The 25,081-nt window shown below is 40.4% G+C and overlaps 1 protein-coding gene across 1 annotated transcript in view; it reads right to left on the reverse strand.

Moving 5' to 3' along the window:
* The window catches only part of PCSK1 (proprotein convertase subtilisin/kexin type 1), a 30,150-nt gene extending 9,317 nt beyond the window's left edge, over window positions 1-20,833 (reverse strand). The window contains exons 1-11 of the mRNA XM_085213417.1: window positions 20,429-20,833; window positions 19,476-19,580; window positions 16,255-16,365; window positions 14,110-14,256; window positions 13,591-13,667; window positions 12,088-12,176; window positions 7,850-8,022; window positions 5,167-5,379; window positions 3,914-4,014; window positions 2,691-2,924; window positions 1,156-1,313 (exon numbers count right to left, since the gene is read on the reverse strand). Coding sequence (XP_085069543.1) covers window positions 1,156-1,313; window positions 2,691-2,924; window positions 3,914-4,014; window positions 5,167-5,379; window positions 7,850-8,022; window positions 12,088-12,176; window positions 13,591-13,667; window positions 14,110-14,256; window positions 16,255-16,365; window positions 19,476-19,580; window positions 20,429-20,608 — 1,588 coding nt within the window. The 5' untranslated portion in view covers window positions 20,609-20,833. The remainder of the gene's footprint in view (window positions 1-1,155; window positions 1,314-2,690; window positions 2,925-3,913; window positions 4,015-5,166; window positions 5,380-7,849; window positions 8,023-12,087; window positions 12,177-13,590; window positions 13,668-14,109; window positions 14,257-16,254; window positions 16,366-19,475; window positions 19,581-20,428) is intronic.
* Window positions 20,834-25,081: the final 4,248 nt, after the last annotated feature.

Raw genomic sequence — 25,081 nt, forward strand, 5'->3', positions numbered from 1 at the left:
AATCCCAGACGTGTGTACAGACTGGGAGAATTCTTTGAGAGCAGTCCAGTGGAGAAGGCCCTGGGCATTCTGGTGGACAAAAAGACGGACGTGAGCCAGCAGTGTGGGTTTCTAGCCTAGAAGGGCAACTGCATCCTAGGATGCATCAGAAGAGTGGTATGTACTGCATTCATATCTAGGGCTCACAACACAAGAAAGATGTGGAAGGGATGGGACTGGGTGGGCTTTAAGGTGCCTTCCAAAACATTCTATGATTCTCTTATTCTATGATTAAAGATAATAGTGTAAGTACAGAAATGGGATGACACATTTGGTAGGAATGTTTCATAGGAAAGTAGAAAAACAGCAAGAACTAAGGGAAAGAAGAGTCAGACGAATCTCAGATAAGGTAGGGTGTCTAAGTATACTATATGCACAATACCTTAACCTGCTTTGAAGTGAGGTTGTGTAACAACAACATGAACAAGTCATTACTTATTTATTGTCTGTGAATTACTAGATTAGCCTGATGTTTAAATTCATATCGGTTTGCTTTTGCTTTTTAATAATATCAGCTGAATTGACTGAAGATCTTACTTTCAACAAAGTTGTTTATACTCATTCTCCTTTATTTTTCTTCCTCTCATCATGTTATTTCAATGCACCATAAGGATAGCTTCCCATGTTGTAGTATGTTTTGTAACGTTGTACAAAGGTGTCAAGCAGAGACATACTTTTTTTTTTTTTTTTTTTTTTTTTTTTTTTTTTTTTTTTTTACATACACCAGTGGGGAGACACAGTTAGATGAAATCTAGGGAGTCAGATTTCCTCAGTTTTTCCATTAGGTCATTAAATCACAGTAAGGTTGATAAGCATTATTAAACTATATAGTATATAAACTACATATAATTTGATACCACCAAGGGCTCTCAATTTTTACAGGTCTTGCTGCTTGAAGGCAACAAATTAGAAATAGTGCCTTCATCTCTAAATCACGATTTACATTCACCTTATAAAAATAACCCAAAACACAAGAATGAAAAAGGGATTCAGAGAACCAGTTCCTTCATTTCCAGGATGCTTTGTTCTCACACTCCTCTGTTCATTGTAACTATATTTGTGTAATTATGTATATTTAATCTACAAAGAACAGATTGTTTCTAATGCTTCCCGTACCTGCTGGAGACACCAGAGTGACATGAAGATCTCCTCTCCGGGAATATTCAATTGTTGCTTCAAGCTGCACGTGTTCCAGAGATGCAATTGAGTTCTCTTGACCCTCACAGGCTTTTGTAGGAATTTCAATGATGACCTCCTCATTTGCTCTTAATAACCTGGCAAAATTACAGAAGTTTTATTTACAGAAATATTTGATTCTGGATTAATATGTGAAGTGTAGAGATTAACAGAATTTAACAGTCATTCTAGAATGAGGGCACAGCATAAGCTAGTGTTGTGCAACCCACCCTAGAAGCAAGCAAGCAGGTCTGATAACTGAATCTCTCTCCACATTTTGTTGTCACACAAAGAGTACAAAAGTAAGTCTTTGCAGTCAGATACACCACATAATTGTATCAGACCTAGACATAGTTGCCTCACTGAAATATCCAGAAGAACTGTTAACATGGAGTTAAAACACTGCAGGAACCTTAGTGCTTTTAAACTTTTATAATTCACGTCATCTCTAGAATAAAAGCATTATTTATTCTGTACATTCTCAGAGCACTGTGCACAGCATTCTCTTCACATTTTCCATTAATAGTAATGAGAATGTGGTATTCAAATCTCCAAAGAAATGATTCAGAACTCAGTGTATTGAGATCTTTGTTTTATAATGTAACAAAGAAGACTGCAATAAAAATGCATAAACACCAAATACAACATACATCACTAGATCAACATTCTGTGGAAAGAAGAGGGCTTATAAAAACAAATTGATAGTAAAATAGCATAAATAGTAAGGTTACCAAGCACTGACAATCCAAAACACCGCAATCCATTTCTACAGCGAGATTTTTAGTGCATTCACAGTGTAATTTCTATCTTTGAAATACCGTATTTGTTCTACAGAACGAACATACATATGAACGGGTAGAAAAAGAAAGGTCTTACTGATTAACTAGGTTAGTGACTTCTGATATAACCTCCCTGTACATTGAGCTCAGTTTAGGCTTACTGTGCTGCAGTCATTACTGATTATGGCTTGTAACTCTTTTCAGCAAGCCTTAGAGACGCTTATGTTTCATAAAAGCAGTGCTGTAGATGGGACTAAAGCTAAGTATATCACTCTGGTTTCATCTTACATTATGCGTGTCATGTGAAAAAAGTTGCTAAGACTTATTACAGATGTTCCTTTTAAAAATATATCTGAAAAACTTTGGTATCTTTTTCTTCATCCACTGATAGCAGTCTAAACACTCTTATTTGATCAGGTTCGGTCTCACAGCATTATCCACCCATACACTGGCTGTATAAAGAGACATAGTGATCTTATCCTATGTGAGGGTTCATGCTATTTATTTTAATCAGTCTTACACTAAAAAATAGCAAACAAACAAATGTTGCTTTCCTGACCCTGGGGAATGCAGCTGAGCAAAACCAAATTAATCAAAAGATAAACCTTAATTTTAATTTGTTTTAGAGCAATCTGTGTGTAACACTATCTTTCACACTTTACTAAGACACAAGCCTAACTACTGCTAATGTCTTACCTTGGTTCAAAGCTTTTGTCTTTGACAATACACTCTCTCTTTTCTGGTACACCTTTCCATTTTTTGGGATCAGCTAAATCCACCAATGCATTTGCATTGAGTAGTCCAAATCCAAATCGGCTGTTCACCATCAGTCCCGCTCCATTCTTCTTCCATCCTGGATTGACAGCCAGTGGATCGTATTCTGAGGTCCACACTACCAAGTGCTGCATATCCCTCCATGTTAGATTTGGGCTGTCGAGAAAATGAACCTGGTTAATTGTTTTGGTACCAACTATCACTTTTCTCTTAGTTATTATTTTGCAATATAAAGTTTTTGAAATGTACCTAGTACTGAATTATTTGAAAAAAAAACCACCAACAACAAAAGACAGTGCATGCTTATCCTGACAACACTTTGGGTAGACAAGATTTCTATGTAAATTAAGAACTGGTATCTAGCAAGATTAGAGTCCAATCACTCAAAACCCCTTAGGCATTTAAATTTATCTAGCAAAAGCAGTATTTCCTACCAGTCTTTATGGAAGCTGGGTGTGAATATTCACTGGGCATTTGATTCTATCTATCTGAGATTACACTCCAATCCTTAAAATATGGTCCTAGGTATCTTGGCTTATATCATCAAAGGAGTATGCAATAGCATATGGAACCAAACACGTACTATTCAAGTGCTAAGCCTACACCTTAACACCTGAAGTGAAAAGGCCATTGCCTTGTCTTGTACTGTCCTATTCTTTATCCCCGTCTCAAAGTCATACTATCTAACTATCAGGCCTGCAGGGTCTGAACATATCTGCTCCCTGCCTGCTTTGAAAGTCAAACTCGTGTACCTTCAATTATATGTCTCATCATTGCCGGGAAAGATTCTGCACATTGATTAAACACTTCACTCATACTCCTGCATTCTACCATCTTCAAATTATGCTCTCTTGACAGAAGTACAACCTCAATACCTTTAAGTGCTATTGACTGACTCAACAAACAATTATCACCAATGCACTAAATGGACTGAAACTCCTTGGTCATTAACATGTTGCCTTATGTAGGTTCTGATTTGCTAGACAGGTGTTGAGGCAGATAGCTGTTTAGTTTTGTCATCAGATTGAGCAAGACTGACTGACAAAAAGTGGAGCTGCAATGTGATATGGTTTAATTTAGAAATAAGCAGTGTTTGAGGGAAGATAGTAGGGGAGAGTTTCAATTGTAATTTTATGACATCTTACTTTACTTCCAGGGCAAGAGCAAAAATTCCTGCTGCCAGTGGTGCAGAAGCAGAGGTCCCAGTGTGAGTCTCTGTACATTCATTGTGAAGATCAGCACTTGTCTGACAGAAAAACAACAAAAAACAAATTGCATGAATAAACTGTAGTAAATACAGTCATATCCACATTCACAAACGTAACCATGTATCTTCAACTTGGTGCGTATTTATACATTCCTTACCGGCAAAGGGAGGGATGTTTAAATTTGTTCATATTTCATTCTACTCTTTTTACTTCAACTATATTTTTTGTATCAAAATGCTTTGCATTTGAACAAAATACTCCCACACTGAGTATCTTTTTTTATTCTAAGGTTTCGTAATAAGTGTTTCAGGCCTACTGGTGAATCATAAAAACAGATCATTGTGTTGGGCCTAGAACATTTAAAATTACTGCTTGTTAGAAAATTACTCATAGGATTAGTATTAGTGTACTGTTCTCTCTTCAGCTGAAGAACTATAATTTGCAATGAAACATGTGCTTTATTTGGCAATTAAATACCAAACTCATCTGCCCATGTATCTCTAGAAACAGAAAGGGGTAGGAAGTATCGGTCCCTCAGCTAACTTGCAATGACATTGCTTTAATCTCCACTCATGTAATTGATTCTAAAATTACCACCCACCAGAGCTGAAAAAAAATCATAGGTCCTTCTGTATTATTTCATCACAGCAAATGTCTTTAGTACAAGTTATTTCTTTCACAGTTAATGAAAGTACAGGCTGATCTGTCCACTTACTGGGTACCTTTTATAGGTCTGCAAGCACCATTCTTGTAGTCATTAGAAACATTAGGAAACTGAGGGGCTAAAAATATTACAAAAAGTGTTAGAGTGACAACATGTACAGAGGCACTAACTAGTATGAGCACATAAAGCTCACAAGTTCTTTCTGCATATACTCTAAGTCTCTCTTTGTGATAAATGGAACCATCTTCACACAGAGACCTCTGTCACAATTTAATGTCAGAAGATTTCAGCATGCTAATTTAAATACATTGCTACAACAATTAGCCATTGTTTTAGAGTAGTAGGTGTTCAGGAATACAAACATGTTTTGTACTACAAGCTCCTCGCTGTCTGAAAATGAAATCACTAGGCACATAAAGCATATGAAAAGCAAGCAGTAGAAACAAAGCATTTAAGAACTCTAACTTGTTAGTTACATATATAACACATTTTTATGTTTGTTCTGAATCTGGTAAAAATAACCTACAATTCTTTGGTCAGTATAATCCCCACTGCTGTATGCTGTGGCCAGAGTTGAAGAGCACTTCTCTGCATACCAGGGAGAAAGACCTTGCTGGGAAGCACTGCTAATGGAGATAGTGTAGATACTATCAGTGTAACCATCACAGTCACAGTTGTCACCCTGACGACCTCCATTCCCAGAAGCCCACACAAAAATGGAGCCTTTTCCATTTCGGCCCTGGAGGAAATGAAATGTGTGGTTATAAAAGAGATTTCAGTCATAATACATTCTTAACAACTTCTCTTGTCTATACCATGAGACCCTAACACATCTAACATTTTCAGGTAGAAAAGGACAATTTTCTATAACATCACAGAAGACATACAGAAAAAAAAAAAATGCTACTTGAGGTATTCTATCTCAGATCTTATAGTATATCCTTAGTTTGTCTGTATCTTTTAGTTTGACTAGTTTATGTCTAGTGTCCAGAGACAGTAATTTTCCTCAAAACAGGTATTAATGTTAAAAACAGGATCTGTGATCAAGAGGTAAGTTTTTCACACTTGTCTGCATTTAGTGTAGGAAAAACACTTTTTTTTTTCCTTTCCTATTTCCTTTTTTTACTTTTCCCTTTCTCTTTCATTTTCCCTTTCCCCATTCTTTTTTCCCTTTACCCTTCCCTTTTTCTTTTTTTTTCCCTTTCCCTTTCCTTTTCCCTTTCCCTTTTCCTTTCTTCCCTTCCCTTCTCTTTCCCCTCTCCCTCTCCCTCGCCCTCTCCCTCTCCCTTTCCAGTTCATCAGGAGTTATTTCATTTGCACTTGAATTGTGGGTAACCAGTGAAAATTATATACTTAATATGACTCTTCCACCATTATTTTTTTGTAATAAAGTCTTTCATTGTTAGCACTCGCTGAAAAACAGAAAACCAATAAGCACATCTGGCTGAAAACCCTCCCTTCTCTTACAAATCCATGAACCAGCACCAGCAATCTCAGGATGTAATTATTCTCACTCCATGCTTGGGCCTTCAGTGTGTAATAAGGTACCAACAGCTAACAACTGATACTGACAGCTGACAATAGAGTGCTGCAGCAGCATGTGAACCATCACAGCTATCACAGAGAAAGCATACGCCAGCTATTCAATTCAGTCTTATGCTGACATAGTCCTTTAGAGGAGACAATACATTTTGTGTGAGGAGCAAAAGTTTGTATTTTATTATTTATTAATATATGTATATTCACTGGAACCTGCAGTAAAAATACATTCCCGCTCAGATGAGATTTATTCATGCTAGCACTGAGTGATATTGGCAGCACTTAAAACATTAAAAATAAAGAAAACAAAACAAAAGCTGCACTCTTTTTGATACAGTTGCAAAAATATGCAGGACAACCAACATCCGTTACAGAAAATGAGATAATATTTTGTTTTGAGAATCAAGGCTGCAATCCAGACAGGCAATGATATATGTAAACAGGTGTTTGATTTCTGCTGGAGTGCTCCTAATGGCTCCCAGATGCTTACGGCTATGCACATGCTTAAGTGCTTTACTGGGCCAGCAATAAAGGGGTCAGGAATTAAACTTAACTTTGTTGGCAATCCCATCTGTAAGTAACTTGATGGGGAATGAAGAGCATTCAGATCCTTGCCAGAAGAAGCCTGACAAATTAATGGGTAAATCTGATCTCCTCTTTAAACAAAACAAGCTGGGGGGGGGAAGGAGGGGGAAGAAGATCCATTCTTTACCAAATAACCTGTTTTTTTTTCCAAGTAAAACCATTGAACACTGGTTCCCTAACTGCTGCTTTTCGCTATTCTTCTTGCCGTGTACATCTGGACTGAGATGCTTGTTATCACAAACCCATTCCTCAACCTCTACTCTTCCCTCAGAGCATGTCACCTATCAGACTTGCCTTTTTTTCTTCTCTCCTGTCTGCTCTGTTTCCAGTATCCTCTTTTGCTCTGCTCCTGTCCTTCATGCGTTCTCCATTTTCCTCCTTTCTTGACTCTGATTCACATTTCCTTTCTATATTAGTGCCTGTCCATCTTTAGATATCTTTTCACCTAACTGGTAAGAGCAAGAGTACCTTTTTGATAGATCTTCAGTAGCTCTGTTAGTATCTCACTTATCATCCAATGAGATCAAAAAAGCATAACAAAAAAAACACAGCAACTTGTAAAACCATTGTTTCCATTACTCTTCATTATGCGTTTTTGCTATCTTCACTTTAATTGGAATGTGATATGCATTTATTTATAAGCTAATGCAACTAACACTATACAAACCCATCTACAGGGCACTAAAATGCATCAGTATTTCATAAGCAAAATATTCATGAAGCAGAAATTTTGTATTAAATTTTTATAGGCTTTCAGTGAAGAAATCCAATTACTGTTCAGTGCAAAATAAGTGGCAGAGAAGGGTGGGGGTTGGGTGAGATAGAGGCAGCAGAAGTAAGGATGGAAGAAGAAAGCTTATCTGTAGATAATATCAGCTAAAACAAGCTTAAGAAGGCTCTAATCGCACCTTTTTGAAAGTCATGTTCTAGCTGGTAATTTCTGACCAGTACTATTAAAATGTCTGTTCTGCTTTTCAGTTATGTGAATAGAGCACAAATCATTTTCATTTCCTGCCTGAGATAAATCATTTTAAAATTCTGTCCTCTGCCACATTGTATTGTATTTTTTTTTCATAAAATCATACCTGTTTTATCCCATACTCAAAAGCTTTCTGTGCCAGTCTCCCAGGTCCCTCAACAGTTTTACCATCATCATTTGGGCCCCAGCTTGCACTGTAAATATCCACGTGTTCCGGATTGAAACCAATTGAACTGGCCTCAATAGCATCAGTGACTATTCCATCCAGCATGCGTATACCTTAACAAAGAAAAACAAGCACACTGTTTTTAATTTCTGTTTCCCTCTTCTTCTTTGTTACCTGACTGTTGCATTTCCAGCAAAATTAATCTAAACAACTGCACCATAGTCTGTTGCTATTCATTTAAATAATACTCAGGTCAGTGCAAAACAGTACACTTATCCTTTTTGCAGAGCTTGGGACTTTCTATACACATTGAAAAAAAAAAACAAACCAAACCTAAAATCTTGATTGCACCTTACTGACTTCTTTTTCTCTTTTTGCAGAAAGTCAAGATGATGTTCTATTTAGTATTCCTGTTTTCTTGTTATTACATTGAGCTTTTTTTATTTAATTCTTTTCCTACTATGTCTGCAAAAGACTTCTTCACTGAAATGGCTATTGTATCATTAAAACTACATAGGTTTTACCAACACTATTTTTAAGAGTTAATTATGACTGTGCCGTCTGATACACTCGGTCCTCTCTGCCATTAAGCTTGAACTGTCTTTGTGATCCTATTTCACCAGTTCTTCATTCTTCATGACAAAATATTCTCATTGCTGTTTTAATACCACATTTTTTCCCCACTGTGAGCAATCCAGAGAGACTAGTGATATCTAGCCATTAACATTTTATTAGGAACTCCTGATCTAATCTTCAGAGCAAGCTTGAGATCAGTGGTACTTAAAATTCAGCAGCAGACAGTGGCTCATCAGCACCAGATCTTTCGCTCTGCAAACTCTGGCCCTGAAATAGGATTGCTATCACTGTCCAGGACTGGATGAGGAAAGAAACAGCAGCAGTCTGGTAACCTTCCCACTGTGCTAAGCTTCTCCCAGCAACAGTAGCAATAGACGAGCGACAGGAGTCAGGACTCAGCCCATTTTCAACAAATAAATATTCTCCTGAACCTGCCAAGCTTATACTACAGCAGTATGAGTACTATAGAATTATGTGTACTCATTTCCTAGTATTTTCCACTAAATGGGAATTTTTCCAAAGCACATCAAGAAGAATGTGATTGTTCTAGAAAAATGAAAAAGAATCTATGTGTGTCATTCTTCCTTTTCACTACTAATCATTACAAAAGCATAACTTTGTGCACAGAGATGAACCCCAAGACTCCTAAAATCATTTAAATAATAAAGCTCAGCTTTCTCACAATAATATTTACAAGGGGAACTTACAAGCAAGAGGGAGAACTACTTTTTACACAGTCTAGTCGTAATAGAACAAGAGGGAATTATTTTAAACTAAAAGAGGAAAGATTTAGATTAGATGTGAGAAGAAACTTAGAAACTTCTTTACTCAGAAGGCGGTGAGGCCCTGGCACAGCTGCCCAGAGAAGCTGTGGTGCCCAATTCGTGAAGGCATTCAAGGCCAGGTTGGATGGGGCCCTGGGCAGCTGAGCTGCTGGGGGGCAGCCCTGCCCATGGCACGGGTTGGGGCTGGGTGGGCTTTATGCTTCCTTCCAACTCAAACCATTATATGATTCTATGGTTAGTTCACGTTAATAAGTGGCAAAAAAGAGACAAGGGAGTTGTTAATTTGCTCAACTACTGATACCACTATCACTCATAAAGCTGAGAAAAGGATCAAGGTATATCCTGTGCCTCAGGTTCTAAAAATACCACTTACCCTCCAGAGGCTTAAGCTTGTAACATTTTGAACACTCCTATTTCAGGTGGCTTAGAATTGTGAGATTCAGTCATAGCAGTGCACTGTGAGCAAAGATCTGCCTGTGTGAAAATGACTGAAAGCTATGGGCACTGGGTTGTAACACCATGAGATAGTGGGAAAGCGGAGAACAGTATACAGATATTTCCCAAACAAACCAAGCCAACGCAACTGACAAATAATGTAGCAAGGAATAAAACAAGATCACTGGTAACACATTGATAAAAATGGCTCAAGAAAAAAAAATGAATCATTGCCTTGTTTTTGTAATCTCCAGAAATGCTGCATGTTTAAGCCAACCCAGAGATTTGATGACTGCAGTAATATTTCCCTAAGCAGATTCCAATGATCTGCTCTTGCATAAATTCTTCCGCATGCCTTCTCTCATCACCAGTCCCACAAATTGAAAAGCAGGCAAAGCCCAAGGTAATTTCAGAGATGTATATACATTTGCATGGCAGAAGATTATTCTTAGCAACAGATCACTATGTGAGAACTCTCAGCCTAGTCCTTTGTAATATGGAGCTTCTTCATCATTTGATTTCCATGGTACCACCAGAGAAATGCTGTAGTATGGTGTGATGGTTAGATATGCATGAAGATATATAAACCTTGCTTTACTCCAAATATACACACGTTTCTCAGCTCTATCGAAAGCAAGAGGTTCATGTTAAAAGAAACTGAAAGGTGTCACTTTTACAATTGACATTAGTAAGCATTTGCTTCATACCATACAAAGAAAAGCTTCACAGATACAAGCTCTTGAAAAGACTCATGTAGATTTCAGAACAGGGCCAGACATTAGCATGACAAATTAGAACACCCAAGATTGTTAGTATTTTTAGTTAGTATTTTCATGGAAAATAAAGAATTATGAATTGATGATTTTATATTAGGACAAAGTTAAAGCAGTCTCTGCTGTTGAAGGTCAGAGAATAGCATACTCCAAGTGTCAGTCTCTTTCTCTAAAGCATATATTCCTGACTATCAGAGAGAATGCAGTGGCTCTGGACCACTGGATTCATGCAGCATGGCAAGTGATACAAGGTCCTTAAAAAAGCCATCCTGAACTAACATCAAATAAAAGTGTGAAATGCATCATTTCACGCACTTAAAAATAAAACAAACAAACAAATAAACAAACAACAACAACAACAAAACTGTAAAGAAATAAATCCTGCGTAGCTCCCATCTCAAAAAAGCCCTCCAGTGACCACTCAGAGCAAATTCTAAATGTAGGTAATTCTTTGAAGACTCCTTCTATTGCTCTTTGAATGAGTTTTTGTTATATTCCTAACATAATTGGGGTAGCCATGTAGACCAGCTTACAATTTATTTCAACTTTCCTAATTTTCTCCTTCCTTGTCTAATTACAAGCAGATTTCTGGGATTTGGAGTGCTGGATTGCTTTTCCTCCTGTTATTTTCCTTTTGGAGATAAATCACCCAGCACAGATTTCTAATACGCATTTGCAAATGAAAACTCTGGAAAAACCTTCTGTGTAGATGTAAGTACCTTAAAATAGTGACACAGCAGGAGTTCAGACATCACTACAGCTTCATCCATTTTGCCTTGCTTTGAAAATCTGGCATCTTCATCTTGTGAGTGAGATATTTTATTTAAACAGAGCATGACAGCATAATGCATTGTGGCAAACGTAGAATGCAAAGCTGACAGCTCAGCAGAGTAAATGGGAACCTATGAACGTGAGACTAAAATGGTTGGAATGGCAGTTAAAGGTGTCAATTGCCACTTAACATCCCTTTGTTTAAAAGAAAAAATGGAAAAACCAGGACTGTAACAAGTATCTTCCTCTGAGCTAAATAACCATTTACCATTGATACTTCAATCATAACTATTTCATAAATCACTAATGGATTAAACTTTTAATCACCTCTTCAAAAAATGAAAATACTGACTGATGGACAAGAATAAATATCTATTTTCAAAATTAATTTATGATGATAATAACCACAGCACTATGAGTATCTGGACTGACATGACTTTTTGAAAGTAAGTGTGTAGATGGAAATAATACGCTGTAAGCAAAGGTGGCTATAAATTTAGATGTATTTTCTTCTATTCTTCTCAAATCCTTCTCCTCTCCCATGCCATCTTCTCCCAAAATAACCAGCTATAAGAAGTGAATCTGTCATTCTTTTAGAGAAACAGTCTTATCTGTGGGTACAAAACAGATTGTTTTTACTATCCATATTATTATTTTCTTGTTATTATTTTCTTGTTACATATTATGTGATTTACCTATACTGAAGTGAAAACCAGAATCCAGAAAATATGTTGGAATTTAAGAAACAGTGTCACTCTATCCTGTAGCCTGTAACTGCAAGAGTGATGCTTCCTGGTTTCCATTCACATCAGACATCTCACTATTCTTAGTTTCTTACCTCCAACTTTAGAATTGTAGGCTACTCCAACTCCACATTTTCTATTGTTGGCTTGCATGGCAATTTCTCCTGCACACCGTGTTCCATGCCTGGATAAATATAGCAAGAATAAATGACTTCTCATAACCTAGACACTTCCATGTAACATATACAAAAACTCATCAGTGACTTTCTTGATGTGGTGGATGTCTTGAACTGAATGCAATCAGCTATTGAACAGCTTTGGTATTGTATTCACATTATACAGAAATATTTGTTTGCCTTAGACTTCAGTCTCTATAATTTTACGTATCCACTGATTGACTGTTTTTTTCCCCACACCATGATTTATGCTGTTGTGGATGCTATCATACTCTTTGACAGACAATAAAGAACCAGTGCTTTGGTTTCTTACTGCATCTTCATTGAATAGTGGCATCCCAATTGGTTTAATAAATTGACTTATTCTTCACACCAAATTTTAAATAAATTTTAAATTTAAATTTTAAACTCTTTTCTCCTTCTGAAGGACAAAATCCTCACAGGACTACTATGAATACTCCCACAGTAATAGATCCACTGTGATGTCTCACTGAGAACCAGAGTGGTAGATCAAGAGAATTCCCCACTCTTTCCAAGACGCACAAGTCCACAAAACAAAGTTGCTGGTGCCTGTGTTCAAACTTTCTGAAACTTCCTAAGTTATCACCTTGAAGATGCTCAGGCCAAAACTGGTCTAAAATGCTTCCAGACACATTTTACCTGAAAGATTTTCCAGGAAGTGAATGTAACCTTCTTCACAGTCACAGTCACATACAAGAGGATGAAGTCAGAAGCATGACTGCACCTGTCCATTTGCACTGAGCTAGAATACATACTATTAGCCCAGAAGATACTGACAAAGTCACAAACAGTGTCCTAAGGTACAAGAAATGACCAGATGGGATGAGATTTTTTGGGCAGATTTCTAGATTCCTCTAAAAAACAGTATCTTACAGAGTCCTTCACAAGAGATGTATTTTAAGTTTCCCAGTACAAAGCAGGGAAAGTCAAAATCTGCTTAAGTAGATATTATTCTACAAACACACAAGGGGATATGAACAGATTTTTCTGTTCAACTTACAGAAATATATCAGACTTTACACATACTGTGATATGGAAAAACTCATTACGTGAAAATTTAATTTCTTTAATTTCCAGTGTCTGTGAAAACATTTGTGTGAATGAAAATACTGGAGGTTCTGTCTGAAACACTTTTTTACTGAGTCTCCATCCTCGGAGCACTCAAAAAGCTTCTGGACAAAATTCTGGGCAACCATCTCAAAGGGTATCTCACAGAGCAGGGCTTGTACTGAACTGGTCCAGAGATTCCTTCCAATCTCAACCATTCCCTGATTCTGTGGCACAAATTTTCCTTTCATATATAACTGCAATAGGGGTCATACATACTTCCACACTTGCAAGTTATAACATACAAAGTACTGCACTGTTTAATTCTCTTCACACAACTGGGAGGTTACTCACTTGTTTTCGTTTGTTGGGTCATATCTAGGAAATGGATCGTGGTCATTGTCATTGAAATCATAACTTGCCTTTGGATCCTGCATTTAAAATAACAGAATTAATTGGGACAACTAGGAAATAGATTTTTAAATGTGTAACAAAATGGGTTCTAGAGCCTATATTTATTATTGTACATTGGTGAGCTTCATACTGGCAGCAATCAAGTACAAAGAATTTGATGAACATTAACAATTCCATAAATTTTTCATGGAGCTTTAATAATTTAGCATTAAACCACTGTATACAAACATGTACACAACTAAATCCACTGAGAAAAAAAGAAGTTACCTTTGCTAAATAACATTCAACTTCCTATGACACAGTCCAGTTTCCAAATAATGCCTGAGTCAAACATTTTGTTCTCTGTAATGTAGGAGCTGCCTTACAGAACAGAGAGCAAGATGGAGACAGCAAGAGCATCTGCATATCAAATTTACAATTAGTTAACCTACTCAACAGCAATCTAATGCCCAAACTTACATAGTTGGAGTAGATGTCAGTGTGATTCCACTCCAATCCATCATCTAATACTGTGATGACAACACCCTTGCCTGTAATCCCTTTTTGCCACACAGGAATAACGTGGAGATCCAGTTTGGGAAGAGATGGAGTTATTCTTGTATCTTGCTGAGGAACAGAATGGATTACAAATGTGTTAATATTTGCATCCACTCACAACACACAGATTCGAAGACATATTCTAAAGGTTCTTTAAACCATTCCAGGCTGAATGTGTATATTTTGTTCAAACTTTGAAGAAATAAAACAAAAACCTGTAGTATGTTCAAATACCTGTAGTACCAAAAGACAGCACCCCGGTTACCTGAAGCTTCCACCTCTGAATAAAAGGCATCTTGTTTTTATTAGAGGTACACAACAGAAAGATGGTAATGGTAGAGACATAGCCATGATCCTTGGAAAGCTGAGAGATTAATAATCAGACCTACTAACTGTTCTTTTCTCCTGATGAGAAGACAGTAAGTAGCCCACAGCACAGTAAGCTGTATTTTCTCCAAACATGTTTTCTCCTTTGAAGTTCAAGTTAGCCAGAGAAGAATAATTAATGGCTAAAACAATTAAGGCAGCCGTTTGGCTAGGAACAACTGTGCTGAATCACAACTTTCTGTTTACTACCCTCATTACTGTTCCTGTGGTAAATCAGCTGAAAGCGTGAATCATCTAGAGCTTTCCTTTACACAGCAAGTGGAAGTGCTCTCAGAAGAGCATTTCCTAAGCAGGTCATTTTTCCTCTCTAATATTAAATGTGCAGTACATACAGTGAATTTTGAAGCTTTACTTATTACACTATAAAAACGGAGTCATAAAACCCAGCACTTTGTGTTTTCCTGTGCATATTAACTTAGTGATCACAGGTTTTTAATTTCTTTGTTTCCCAGAGAATATTGGACAAAATGTGAGGCTCAGAGGAAGAAATACGTTACGGCAATTTTTTCAATTTTTACTTTATTTTCTGACTGCTGCTATGAGGGAATTTTTGAAGTTTCAAGCTTTCTTCTCTAGAATCTATAAAAAAACATTTTTTCCTGGTGTTGGTTGAAGGCACACAGAATTGAAGTTAGAAACTGTTGTCATTAATCAGATAATAAGTAATTTACCACAAGGCAAGGATAGATTTTGGAAGAAACTATTTGATGCATTTATGCACTTAGTCAGAAAAAATTAATGTGTACTGCAAACACGAGTAAGTATCGTGCTTTCTGTTTCTCATATTGGTAAACTGGAGGAAAAAGGAGTGAAAATCACAGGAAGGTGGGAAGTGGAACTATGTCTCTTAGAGAGCAGGACTTTGCTTCTTTCAGAAAAAAGAAAAAAAAAAAAGTTTTTGAACTCTTGTGCTTGTGCTTTTGTCCATTAGTCCATTACAGACATCTTGGATATCTCCTGCTTGGATATCTCCTGCTTCCTATTGAAAACAAGCAAGCACATTCTCAGCTTCAAAGAAAAGTAAAATTCTTAAAAACAACCATTTTCCATGTTGAAAAGAAGTCTGCAGTAATCTTCAAGGAAATATTTTATGCTATGTGTTTTGAAGAAAATAAAGTACTTCCAGTCATTTGGACTGTGTTTGCACTTTGAATATCTTTCTTGCTATACATCTTTTAACCTATCCCCATTCAGAGTGAAAGCACTGACATCTAGACTGCAAGTACAGTGAGATGCCTTGTGGAAATACAGACTTTCAAAAGAAATTTTACAAAATATAAAAGTGATTAACTGTATTTCTGACTTGTTATATTCAAGCTAAAGAGGTCAGATAATTTCTTTTTCTTGAGGTTTTGAACACATGAGCTATACAGAATCTTTTCTACTTACATCCTTGACCAAGAGGTTCAAGGTGCCTGTTATATGTGCATGCATGCCTTTGTTTTCTGCTGGACTATGCTCTCCACACTATCAATTTTAATGAAGGAATATGCACCCAGCTTCAGACATGATAAAGGAACTCTTACATGCTGACAACAAACATTTTTAAGCTAAAGGTAGATTTTAGCTAATATATCGTGTTGTATTATCAACCCCTCGCTCTGTTACTAATAAAATAGTACAGCTGATAGCACAACCAAAATTCATTGCCCCCAATTCCACAATAAGGTAAATTCTTACCAAATACCACTGCTTATTCCACATAGGATCATTGAAGAGATTCTCTGCCGAGTCTGTCACAGCAGCACGCTTAGTTCGCTTTTTTTCATACTGCTGCTCTGCCCATGACACCTGCAGTTATTTACATAGATGCGAGAAGTAAGCAATATACATGGGGACTTTCTTAGCCTAAAGGATAAGGATTTTCCTCACACAGAAAAACGCTGATGCCTAATGCAAAAAAAAAAAGCAATGTCTGATGCAGAGAGGAAGATTATTTATTTCGTAGTACAGTGTACTTCAGGAAAGGGGTGAAATGGTGAAATCACTATGCAGTGCAATTAAAATCATTAAGTAAAAGTTAGCAGTTGAGTCCCAGTTAATGCCAAGCAAAGCTGGCTTTTACATCAAATGTGCAGTATGGTGAGAAGGTTATTGAAGAAGCAAATATACAGCCTGCTTCTTTATCCTACCTTCATTTTAATGCCTATCCACTAGAAGTGGGAGTTCAAAGAAAAGATGAAAGATTATCTCAGGCTTTAGTCTAACAGTCATATCTACAATGTTATCCACAGCCCTGGTAGACCTTCAACTGTCCTTCCCATTTGTGTTTTGAGGTATGATCAGTTATTAAACTATGAATATGGGTCTAATTTCATCACTGGCGTAATTCCACTTAAGGCAACTGAGCCAAAATGTTTCAGTGTGTTTTGTTAATGCATCCTTACACTGAATTGCGTAGCATTTATGCATGAACACAGCATTCTCTAAATCACAGGGCTACATTTTAAAAATGTTTCTCACTCTTGTTCCTTTCAACGCATTACTAAATGCAGTTCAAAACATTCTGATACCCATCTCTGTTGTGTGCTCCTTTTGGAAATGGGAATAAGCGTTACCCACTGCTAGCATGTGGACAGTCACTCTGACACAGACCCAGGTGAGGTTTTCCCAATTTCCTAACAAACAAAGCAAGCTCGTGTTCAGGAGACTGGCAATGTCCTGCTGTGAGCCTCAGGTGGAGACTGCCTTGAATCCAAACCTTTTGCTTTAAACATCTGAATAGATTTCAGCATTTTTGCCTGCTGTAATCCCATAACTTTATGCTCCTGACATACATAACAAGAGTGAGTTGGAAACTATTATAATAAAGACATGTACTTATTTGATTTAAATACTTTTTTTTTTTTGAAGGAGAACTTAATGAGAATTCACCGCAAGAACATAAACCATTAAAAGAGAAGCTACACCAGGCACATATACTGAAGGCTAATGACATTCCCTTTGCAATATATTTAGAGCAAAAACCTCTAAAAAGCACCATTAGTGACAGAAGACAAATATGCCAATGCAGGTGTAAGCATTCTAAATTACATTACTGATACACAAGGCTGTATGTACTTGTGCCCAGGTTACAACAATTACCTTTATCCCTCCTCCATGCCCACAGCAAAGCTTGGCCTCTTCATCAGCCAACAGTAATTAAGAATTGACAGCTTCCATGCTCACCGTTTTTTGATGTGGACAGCTGCTCTGAGGGAAATGAGCTGGAACTACCGAGCACATATGTCTGACAAACAAGCCAAGCGTTTGTCACTCAACAGCTGAGCGAGGTTCAGGGTATCCATCCACTGCAAGAGCAGACGGCCCTCTGCCAGATCTCCACTCACTGGTATGTAAAGGAGTGAAAATGATTAGGATCCAGGTCCCTACTGCAAGAAGTGAGGAAACCACATAACTGTATCCTTTTGAAACATTCAATGCCATCGCCTGTTTTACTACAAGCATTGTGATGCCCATAGCAGATATAAATTTTCAGGTTAGAGGCAAGCTTTGCCTCCCAGCTGTCACTCTTAACGTGCTGTAAGAATCACAAAGGCACTACGTAAAGAAAAGCAGGATTGTCTTCTTTCCCCCTTCCTTTTTTAAGAATGAATTTAAATCTTTTTAATGGGCTGTTGCTCTTTGGAGCAAAGGTCCATGTATAACTACACAGCACTGCATGATTACTTTGTGTTTATATACTTGCATGATGGCATAATTACACCTAATTCATTCACATCGTTAATTTGCATATTAGATGGTAAATAAAAGGGAAATTGGAATAAATTTAACTAATCACTTGCTGCACTGCAAAGCCACTTTTGAAGTCTAAGTATGTAAGTCTACAGCAGTGTATAAATCCTCCAAAAAGACAGAACATCTCAACTTGAAAGGGATCATCCACTCCAACCCCTGGCTCCGCACAGCACACCCAAAAATTAAATACTGTGTCTGAGAGAGCATTAATCAAAATGCTTCCTGAACTCCAGCAGCTTGAGGCAGTTGGTAAGAATTAGAACATACAAACTTTATTGATGCTTACACTGAAATATGGCTTTGAATACCCCCATTTTAGAATGATTTCACCTGAAAGATTTTAACTGCTATAACAGTGTTTGAAAGGAGGTAGATGGGAATGCGCAGCTCTTAATCAGAACACGCAAAACAAATACGCAGCCTTTACCCCTCCCTTAATTCTTCATAAAATCTTTTCTCCCAGGTGACATTTGCATCCAAAAACTTCACTCAGATAACCAATTACTTGCCTTCAAGTGATTTGTCCTTACATGACTCAAAGTGCTCACAATGGAGATTCCTTGACATTTTGGACCACTGCTGAATAAAGCTGATCTGAAATTCAAATGTCAGTGTTCTGATATGCGTCTGATATTGTTTGACAGCATCCTGCTCTGTTCCTTAAATTTGCCACCCACCGCGTTTCCTCACCACATTTATAAACAAAGAAACTTCTCTCATAAGTGCAGGCAGAGAAATGGGGATCCTGCTCCATGGGTCATGCCTTAGGTAAAGTCCATAGCAACTCCCTTATTTTCCCCACAGTGTTCAATCACATTAAATCAAACCTGATTTCCATAGCAATTGGATTGCATCATTGTTTTTTTTTTACTTTAAACTCTGTGGTTCCTCATTCGTATTTTCATCAGCAATGGATCTGAAATTCCAAACCTCTGCAATGCTGCATATCTGAAATCTACAACTGGAAAGTACTTGCAAAAAAAAAGGGGTTGAGAGGATCAGACTCTGCCCATTAATGACAGAATAATTAAGTATTATTCAACACAAGCCAAATGCTGAATGCATCAGACTTGTAAAGCGAGGAAAGTCTGCCAGTGACCTCATCAGGCAGTGGCAATATGCTTCCAGAACGGACGGAGGAGAAGAAGGGATGCAATACTCACCCGCTCGTCATCAGAAAGCCTCTTGGTGATGTGAATAGCACTTCTCCGGGACCGCCGTGGATGGCTCTTATGTCTGAACAGATAGTGATTTTTGAGCGACCCAATCTGCAAGAAAGAGACGCACCTTCACTCTGGAAAGGTGTTTCCTTACAGACAACACATACCAGTACTCACAACCAACAGCACTGTTTTATGCCTGAAAGGGCAAGGAGCCAGCCTTCAGCTGTGTTAATCTGAAGTAAAACCTTACTGAAGTACTTAATGCTTATTACAACCTTATCACTGAAGGTATGGGGGAATGGTTTTATTTACAGTAATGAAGTTGTACTCATTAGTAGCAGAGCAGTCAGCACGGCAGTGCTGCTCCTGCAGTAGTGACCAGCACCACCCCAGACAGACTGAATGACTAGTAAGACAGACCGACAGACTGACTGACACGCTGACTGACTGACAAACTGACAGACCAACTGATAGGCGGACCGACTGACTGATCGACCGACCGGCTGACGGACTGACGGGTACAGCCACGCTCCCACAGGAGAACAGTTCCACCCGCGGTAGTTGGCAGGGCCGCCCCTGCCCGCGGCTCAGGTGCGAGAGCTCCTTGCGGCTCCACGACCCGTGCCGCTCCGGGACCCGCCGAAGGGTCCCGGAGGAGGACCCCGGCCGGAGGAGGGACGGAGCCGTCACCCACGGGCGGTTACTCATCCCTGACAACGCTGACGTCACGGCATCCCGAAAAAGCGCCGGGAGGGCCTGCGGGAGAGCGGCCCCGCGACGGCGCCCCAGGGCGGGGCGGGGAGCTGGGGGGCCGAGCCCCGTCCCGCCCGGAGCCCCCCTCACCCTCCTCCCCGAGCCGCTCGCGGGGACGGTGCCCGCAACGTCCCCGAGTTCCGCGGGCTCCGGCCGGAGGGCAGAGCCCCAGCTGCCCCCGAGCCGCCTCCCGCCCCTACCTGCCCCACGAGGTCGTAGTCCAGCTCCTCGGCGATGGCCCTGGCGGCGTCGGGGCCCGCCGGGACCTCGGCCGCCCACTCGTTGAGGAACTGCCGCTCGGCGCCGCCGCCGCGGGCCAGGCAGCAGGCGGCCAGCAGCGCCAGGGCCGCGCATCGACCGGCTCGGTGGGGCCCGTCCATGGCTGTGGGGCGGCGGGACGGCGTTGCTAGGCGAGGGCTGCCCGGCTCGCCTCGGCTCGACTGGGGTTGGCGCGGCGCGGAGCGGCACAGCTCAGCGCGGCTCGGCTCGGCGCGGCTGCCCGGGGCTGCGCTGCTCCCAGACCCTCCGGTGCCGGAATGGAAATGAGTGTTTACACGTCAAAACGACGACAGCCATCCTGACGTCAAGTGTACCTGGCGGGGTGGTGATTCCCCACGGGGCGGGCGCTCGGACGGGCGGTGGGGGCGACGCCCCGGGGCCGCAGGGGGGGGCCGAGCCCGTTGCTGTGGTTCGCGCAGAGCCCGTGGCGGGGCGGCCCCGGGGGGGTCGGGAGTAGCCGCGCTCGAATCTCCTGACGATCCGAGAGAATGGAAGGTGTGTTTAAATGGAGCTCCCGACCCGGGACTGCGGGACTGAGAGATGGGCGTCCCTGCCTCCGGCTCCCATAGAGATGCGGCGTGAATTACCGCTTGCTGCCCGGCCTGGCGGGGTGACAAATGTCCTCCCCCTGAAATGGGACTGCTCTCTGAATTTAACTGTTATTCAACTTTTAAACTGGACATCTGTTTGAATGTCAGAGCTTTAACGCTGCTTGCGGTAGTGTAGCAGGTACACCTACCCAGCTGCTCGTTGGCTTTTAGAATAGGAATAGAAAACATGCGAAACGAAGACGAGTGAAAACAAGGCACTTTTTACAGGCTGGCGTTCCAGCAGGTGGGGTGGGCACGGACTGAGAGCTTCGGGAGGGTCTTCCCTGTGCTCCCGCTGCGAGTTCCACTGCGGGTGGAGCGTGGGCAGGGCACCCATGGAGCAGAACTGAGTGGGAGTCCGAGTGGGGCTCGAGGGAAGGGTGTGTCCGTAGCATGTGTAGCAAAGCACCGACATCGCTGAATGTCAGTACAGAGTGTCCATAAAATTATGCTACACCATCCTGACATTCAGCAGCATTCACTTTCTGCAACATTCTAAGGGCAGCCCGGGATTTGTCAAAGTCAAGCTAGGGACTGGATGTGTTTTCTGTTCAATTCAATTTATTGTATTCACCACAAGTTTTTCTCAGTGCTTACTGCCAAAAATGTATTTTCCTTGCCTTTCTGGACAGATGCCATATAAATCCCTCAGCTCCACTTCTCGCTGTGTTCCTGAGGCTGCCTTTAAGTGTGCTCTTCCTGTCAAACCGTCTCTGGGTCCATGCAGGCTTTTTCCTGTATCAATTTTGTTGGTACTGTTCTACTCAGATCACAGAGGAATTTTCACCTCTCAGTTCTCATCACTGCTATTGCACTTTGGCTTCAATTATATATTTGTTACTCCACACCTACATGGAAACATTTGTACACAGAAATGCAACGAAAGCCACTTATCGATATGGTGATGATTTATATTCACAAGATTCCCTAAGACTGCCTTGAAAATCTGCATTTTCTTTTCCAAATTCTTCATTCATTTCACTGTGCTTTATTCATGGGGAAATCATTTTGTTCAGGCCTGGAGTTAGGTGTGCACAGGTGTCTGAGCTCTGGCAGAAAACAAGGCTCTGCAGACTTGGCTGTCCTATCCATTAATGAGTGCTGCTGTCCAACCCTCTCTGCTCCCATCTAATAATAGCACAATGAAAGGAACAGCTTGCTCAGCAGCCTCAGGTGGAGCCAACAGTAATTGTTCCATGCTCCATGAGCACTTCAGGTTTGTTGTTTACCTCTGGAAGATACACGTAGCCCCTAGTGCACCCCATGGTATTCCAGTGAGCGCAGAATCAGACATAAGAACAATTATAAAAAGATTATTTCTACAGTATGGCTTACATTTAACTGGGTTTTCCAGACAGAGTTACTTCTAGGTGAGTTGGCTTCTGGTAAGGATTTCTTTTCTTCTTGTGGAGAAATGTTAGCAAAGAAATCCTTGGTTTTATTTTTAATGTGATCACTGAGTGGGAATCACTTGTTGATATTCAGGATTCTTCTCATGCAGGGCACTCACCTCGGGGATATTTGGAAGAGCTTCTGTTCATGTTTGGCTGTTGGGTATTTAGTGAAAGATGATAATGGACATCTCCTCATACATCCTGAAACCCCATTACACTACTGTAGAATACAGCCACTATACAGGAGCTATTTCTTGGAGCTTAATTGGTTTTGTGCGCATGTTTTGGTTTTTTTTTTCTTTCCTCCTCCTTCTCAATAGGCTTCTACGATTTCAAGCTCTAGCTGTATGTTCACACTCTCATTTCTGATCCTTCAAAAAATGTCCATGAGAAGGGGAGACAGACCGGCTTTGAGAAGCCAAGTGCTTACACGCAAAGTCCTATTCTCTGCTTGTTAGTAGGGCTAAAATACTTACATGGTTGGTGGCCATGGTGAGGATAGGCTGATGGTTGTACTAGACAATCTTGGTGTTTTCCAAACTTGATGATTCTATGATTCTGTTACTATTTTTGAGCTTGACTTGCTGCTTGAGCTTGACTTCCTGCTTAGCATCATTCAGGACACCTGGTTCTGTTTGCTGCAGCATGTGCGGGTGAGAAGGCTCTACTGATGCCTGGCAAGGAGGGGCCAGGAAGGGAGCAGTGGCTGGGGTTTGCTCTCTGCTCTAGTTGGTGCTGCTTCTTTCACCACATTCCCACTGGCAACAAATCCATCCTGGCACATTTCTGCTTGAGATCAGTCAGAGCAATGCAGACACTGTTCTGCCAGATGAAGAAAGGCTGGAAAGTTCAGAAGCTTCATCACCTCTGAATGGCAGCTGGTATCCAAATGAACATATTGATTATAAGGTAGGAAGCACAAGCACAAAACCCTGAGACTTATGAAGTGAGAAAGCTGTCACTCAAATGAAACTTTAAAGAGAGAAACTTGTATTCCTTTATTTTTGTGCACCTTGTAGAAGAGGATCAATTGTCTTAGTAAGACAAACAGAGAAAAAGCAAAGATAAAAAGGAACAGATCAGGTTGGATATCAGGAGCAATTTTGTCTCACAAAGAGTGGTGAGGCACTGGCACAGGCTGCCCGGGGAAATGGAGGAGTAACTGTCCTGAGAGGTGTTCAAGAACTGAGTGGATGTGGCATGGTGGAGATCAGCTGATGGCTGGACATGGTGATCATAGAGGTCTCTTCCAACATTAATGAGTCTATGATCTTATGAAAAACAAAGGCAGGTAAAATGCATTATTTATCTGCAGAAATATCTTGAAGTTTCAGGGAAACTCCATAATTTTATCATTTTCATATTTTGAAAGATTTTTTTTCTTTTTTTTATGAAGAATGGAGTTGTGTAATTACATTTGCCAGAGAGCAAATTCATCTCTGATGTCACTTCCTAAAGCTGACCTTATGATTTTTCAGAATGAAACTAAGCACCAGGATTAGCTGGGAGCAACCCAGCTGGAATGCAGCCTGGAAGAAAATGACCAGGGCATCCTGGTGGACACCAAGCTGAGTACGAGCCAGAAATGTGTCCTTCCAGCAGAGAAGACTGATGGTGTCCTAGGCTGCAGTAGGCAAAGTATTCCCAGCAGGTCAAGGAAGGTAATTCTCTGCTCAGTTTGGTAAGTATGCTGCTGTTACTTGGAGTACTGCGTCATATTCGGGTTCCCAAGTAGAAGACAGACATGGACATATTGGACAGAGTCCAGTGTAGGACCATCAAGAGGACAAAGGGAGCGGAGCATGTTTCCTGTGAGAAAGGTTTGAGAGAGCTGTGATGTTCTGCCTGAGGGCAAGGTGCACAGAGGACAGAGCCAGGCTCTTATCAGTAGTGCCCTGTGCCAGGACCAGAAGCAATGAGCTCAAATTGAAACACAGGAGGCTCCCCCTGACCATCAGGCTGCACTTTTGTGCTGTGCAAGTGACAGAGCATTGGCACTGGGACACAAACAGGCTGTGCAGACTCCTCCGTGAAGATCTCCAAAGCTGCCTGGACATGGCCAGGGCATCCTGCTCTGGGTGTCCCTGCTGGAGCTGGGGTTGGGCCTGATGGACCCAGAGGTCCTGCCACCCTCAACCTGTCTGGGATTCTGTGGTTTTTTGTTTACATGTAGAGCTTTCTTTCAGTACGTAAGCATAACTAGGCTAAAATATTGGAAATTCTTCATGAGTAAACAGTAAGCCATCAATATAGTAACAATTGAAAACAGAAGGAATACATTCTGGAGGCGTTACTGCTTCTCTGCATTCTGCTGCTACAATAAAAGTGAAAGATGAGACCAGAGCTCCATGCTCAGGAGCGCTCCATGACTGACAGCTGGAATAGAGGCCTGCACACTGCACACGCCCTGTGCTGAAGGAAATTGGGGTGAAGTGCAGGGACGCTTGCTTTCAGGGAAGAGCTCAGTGCACAAAGATCAACAATCAAGTCAAGCTGAGTTTGTTTTGAGTACTCTGTGCATTACAGGCTTCCATTGTATATGAGCACCTTTGTAGGCTGCCACTGGACGGCACCAGATCTGCAGCATACC

The sequence above is a fragment of the Meleagris gallopavo genome, chromosome Z, assembly GCF_905368555.1.
Source record: "Meleagris gallopavo chromosome Z, MGAL_WU_HG_1.1, whole genome shotgun sequence".
NCBI lineage: Eukaryota > Metazoa > Chordata > Aves > Galliformes > Phasianidae > Meleagris > Meleagris gallopavo.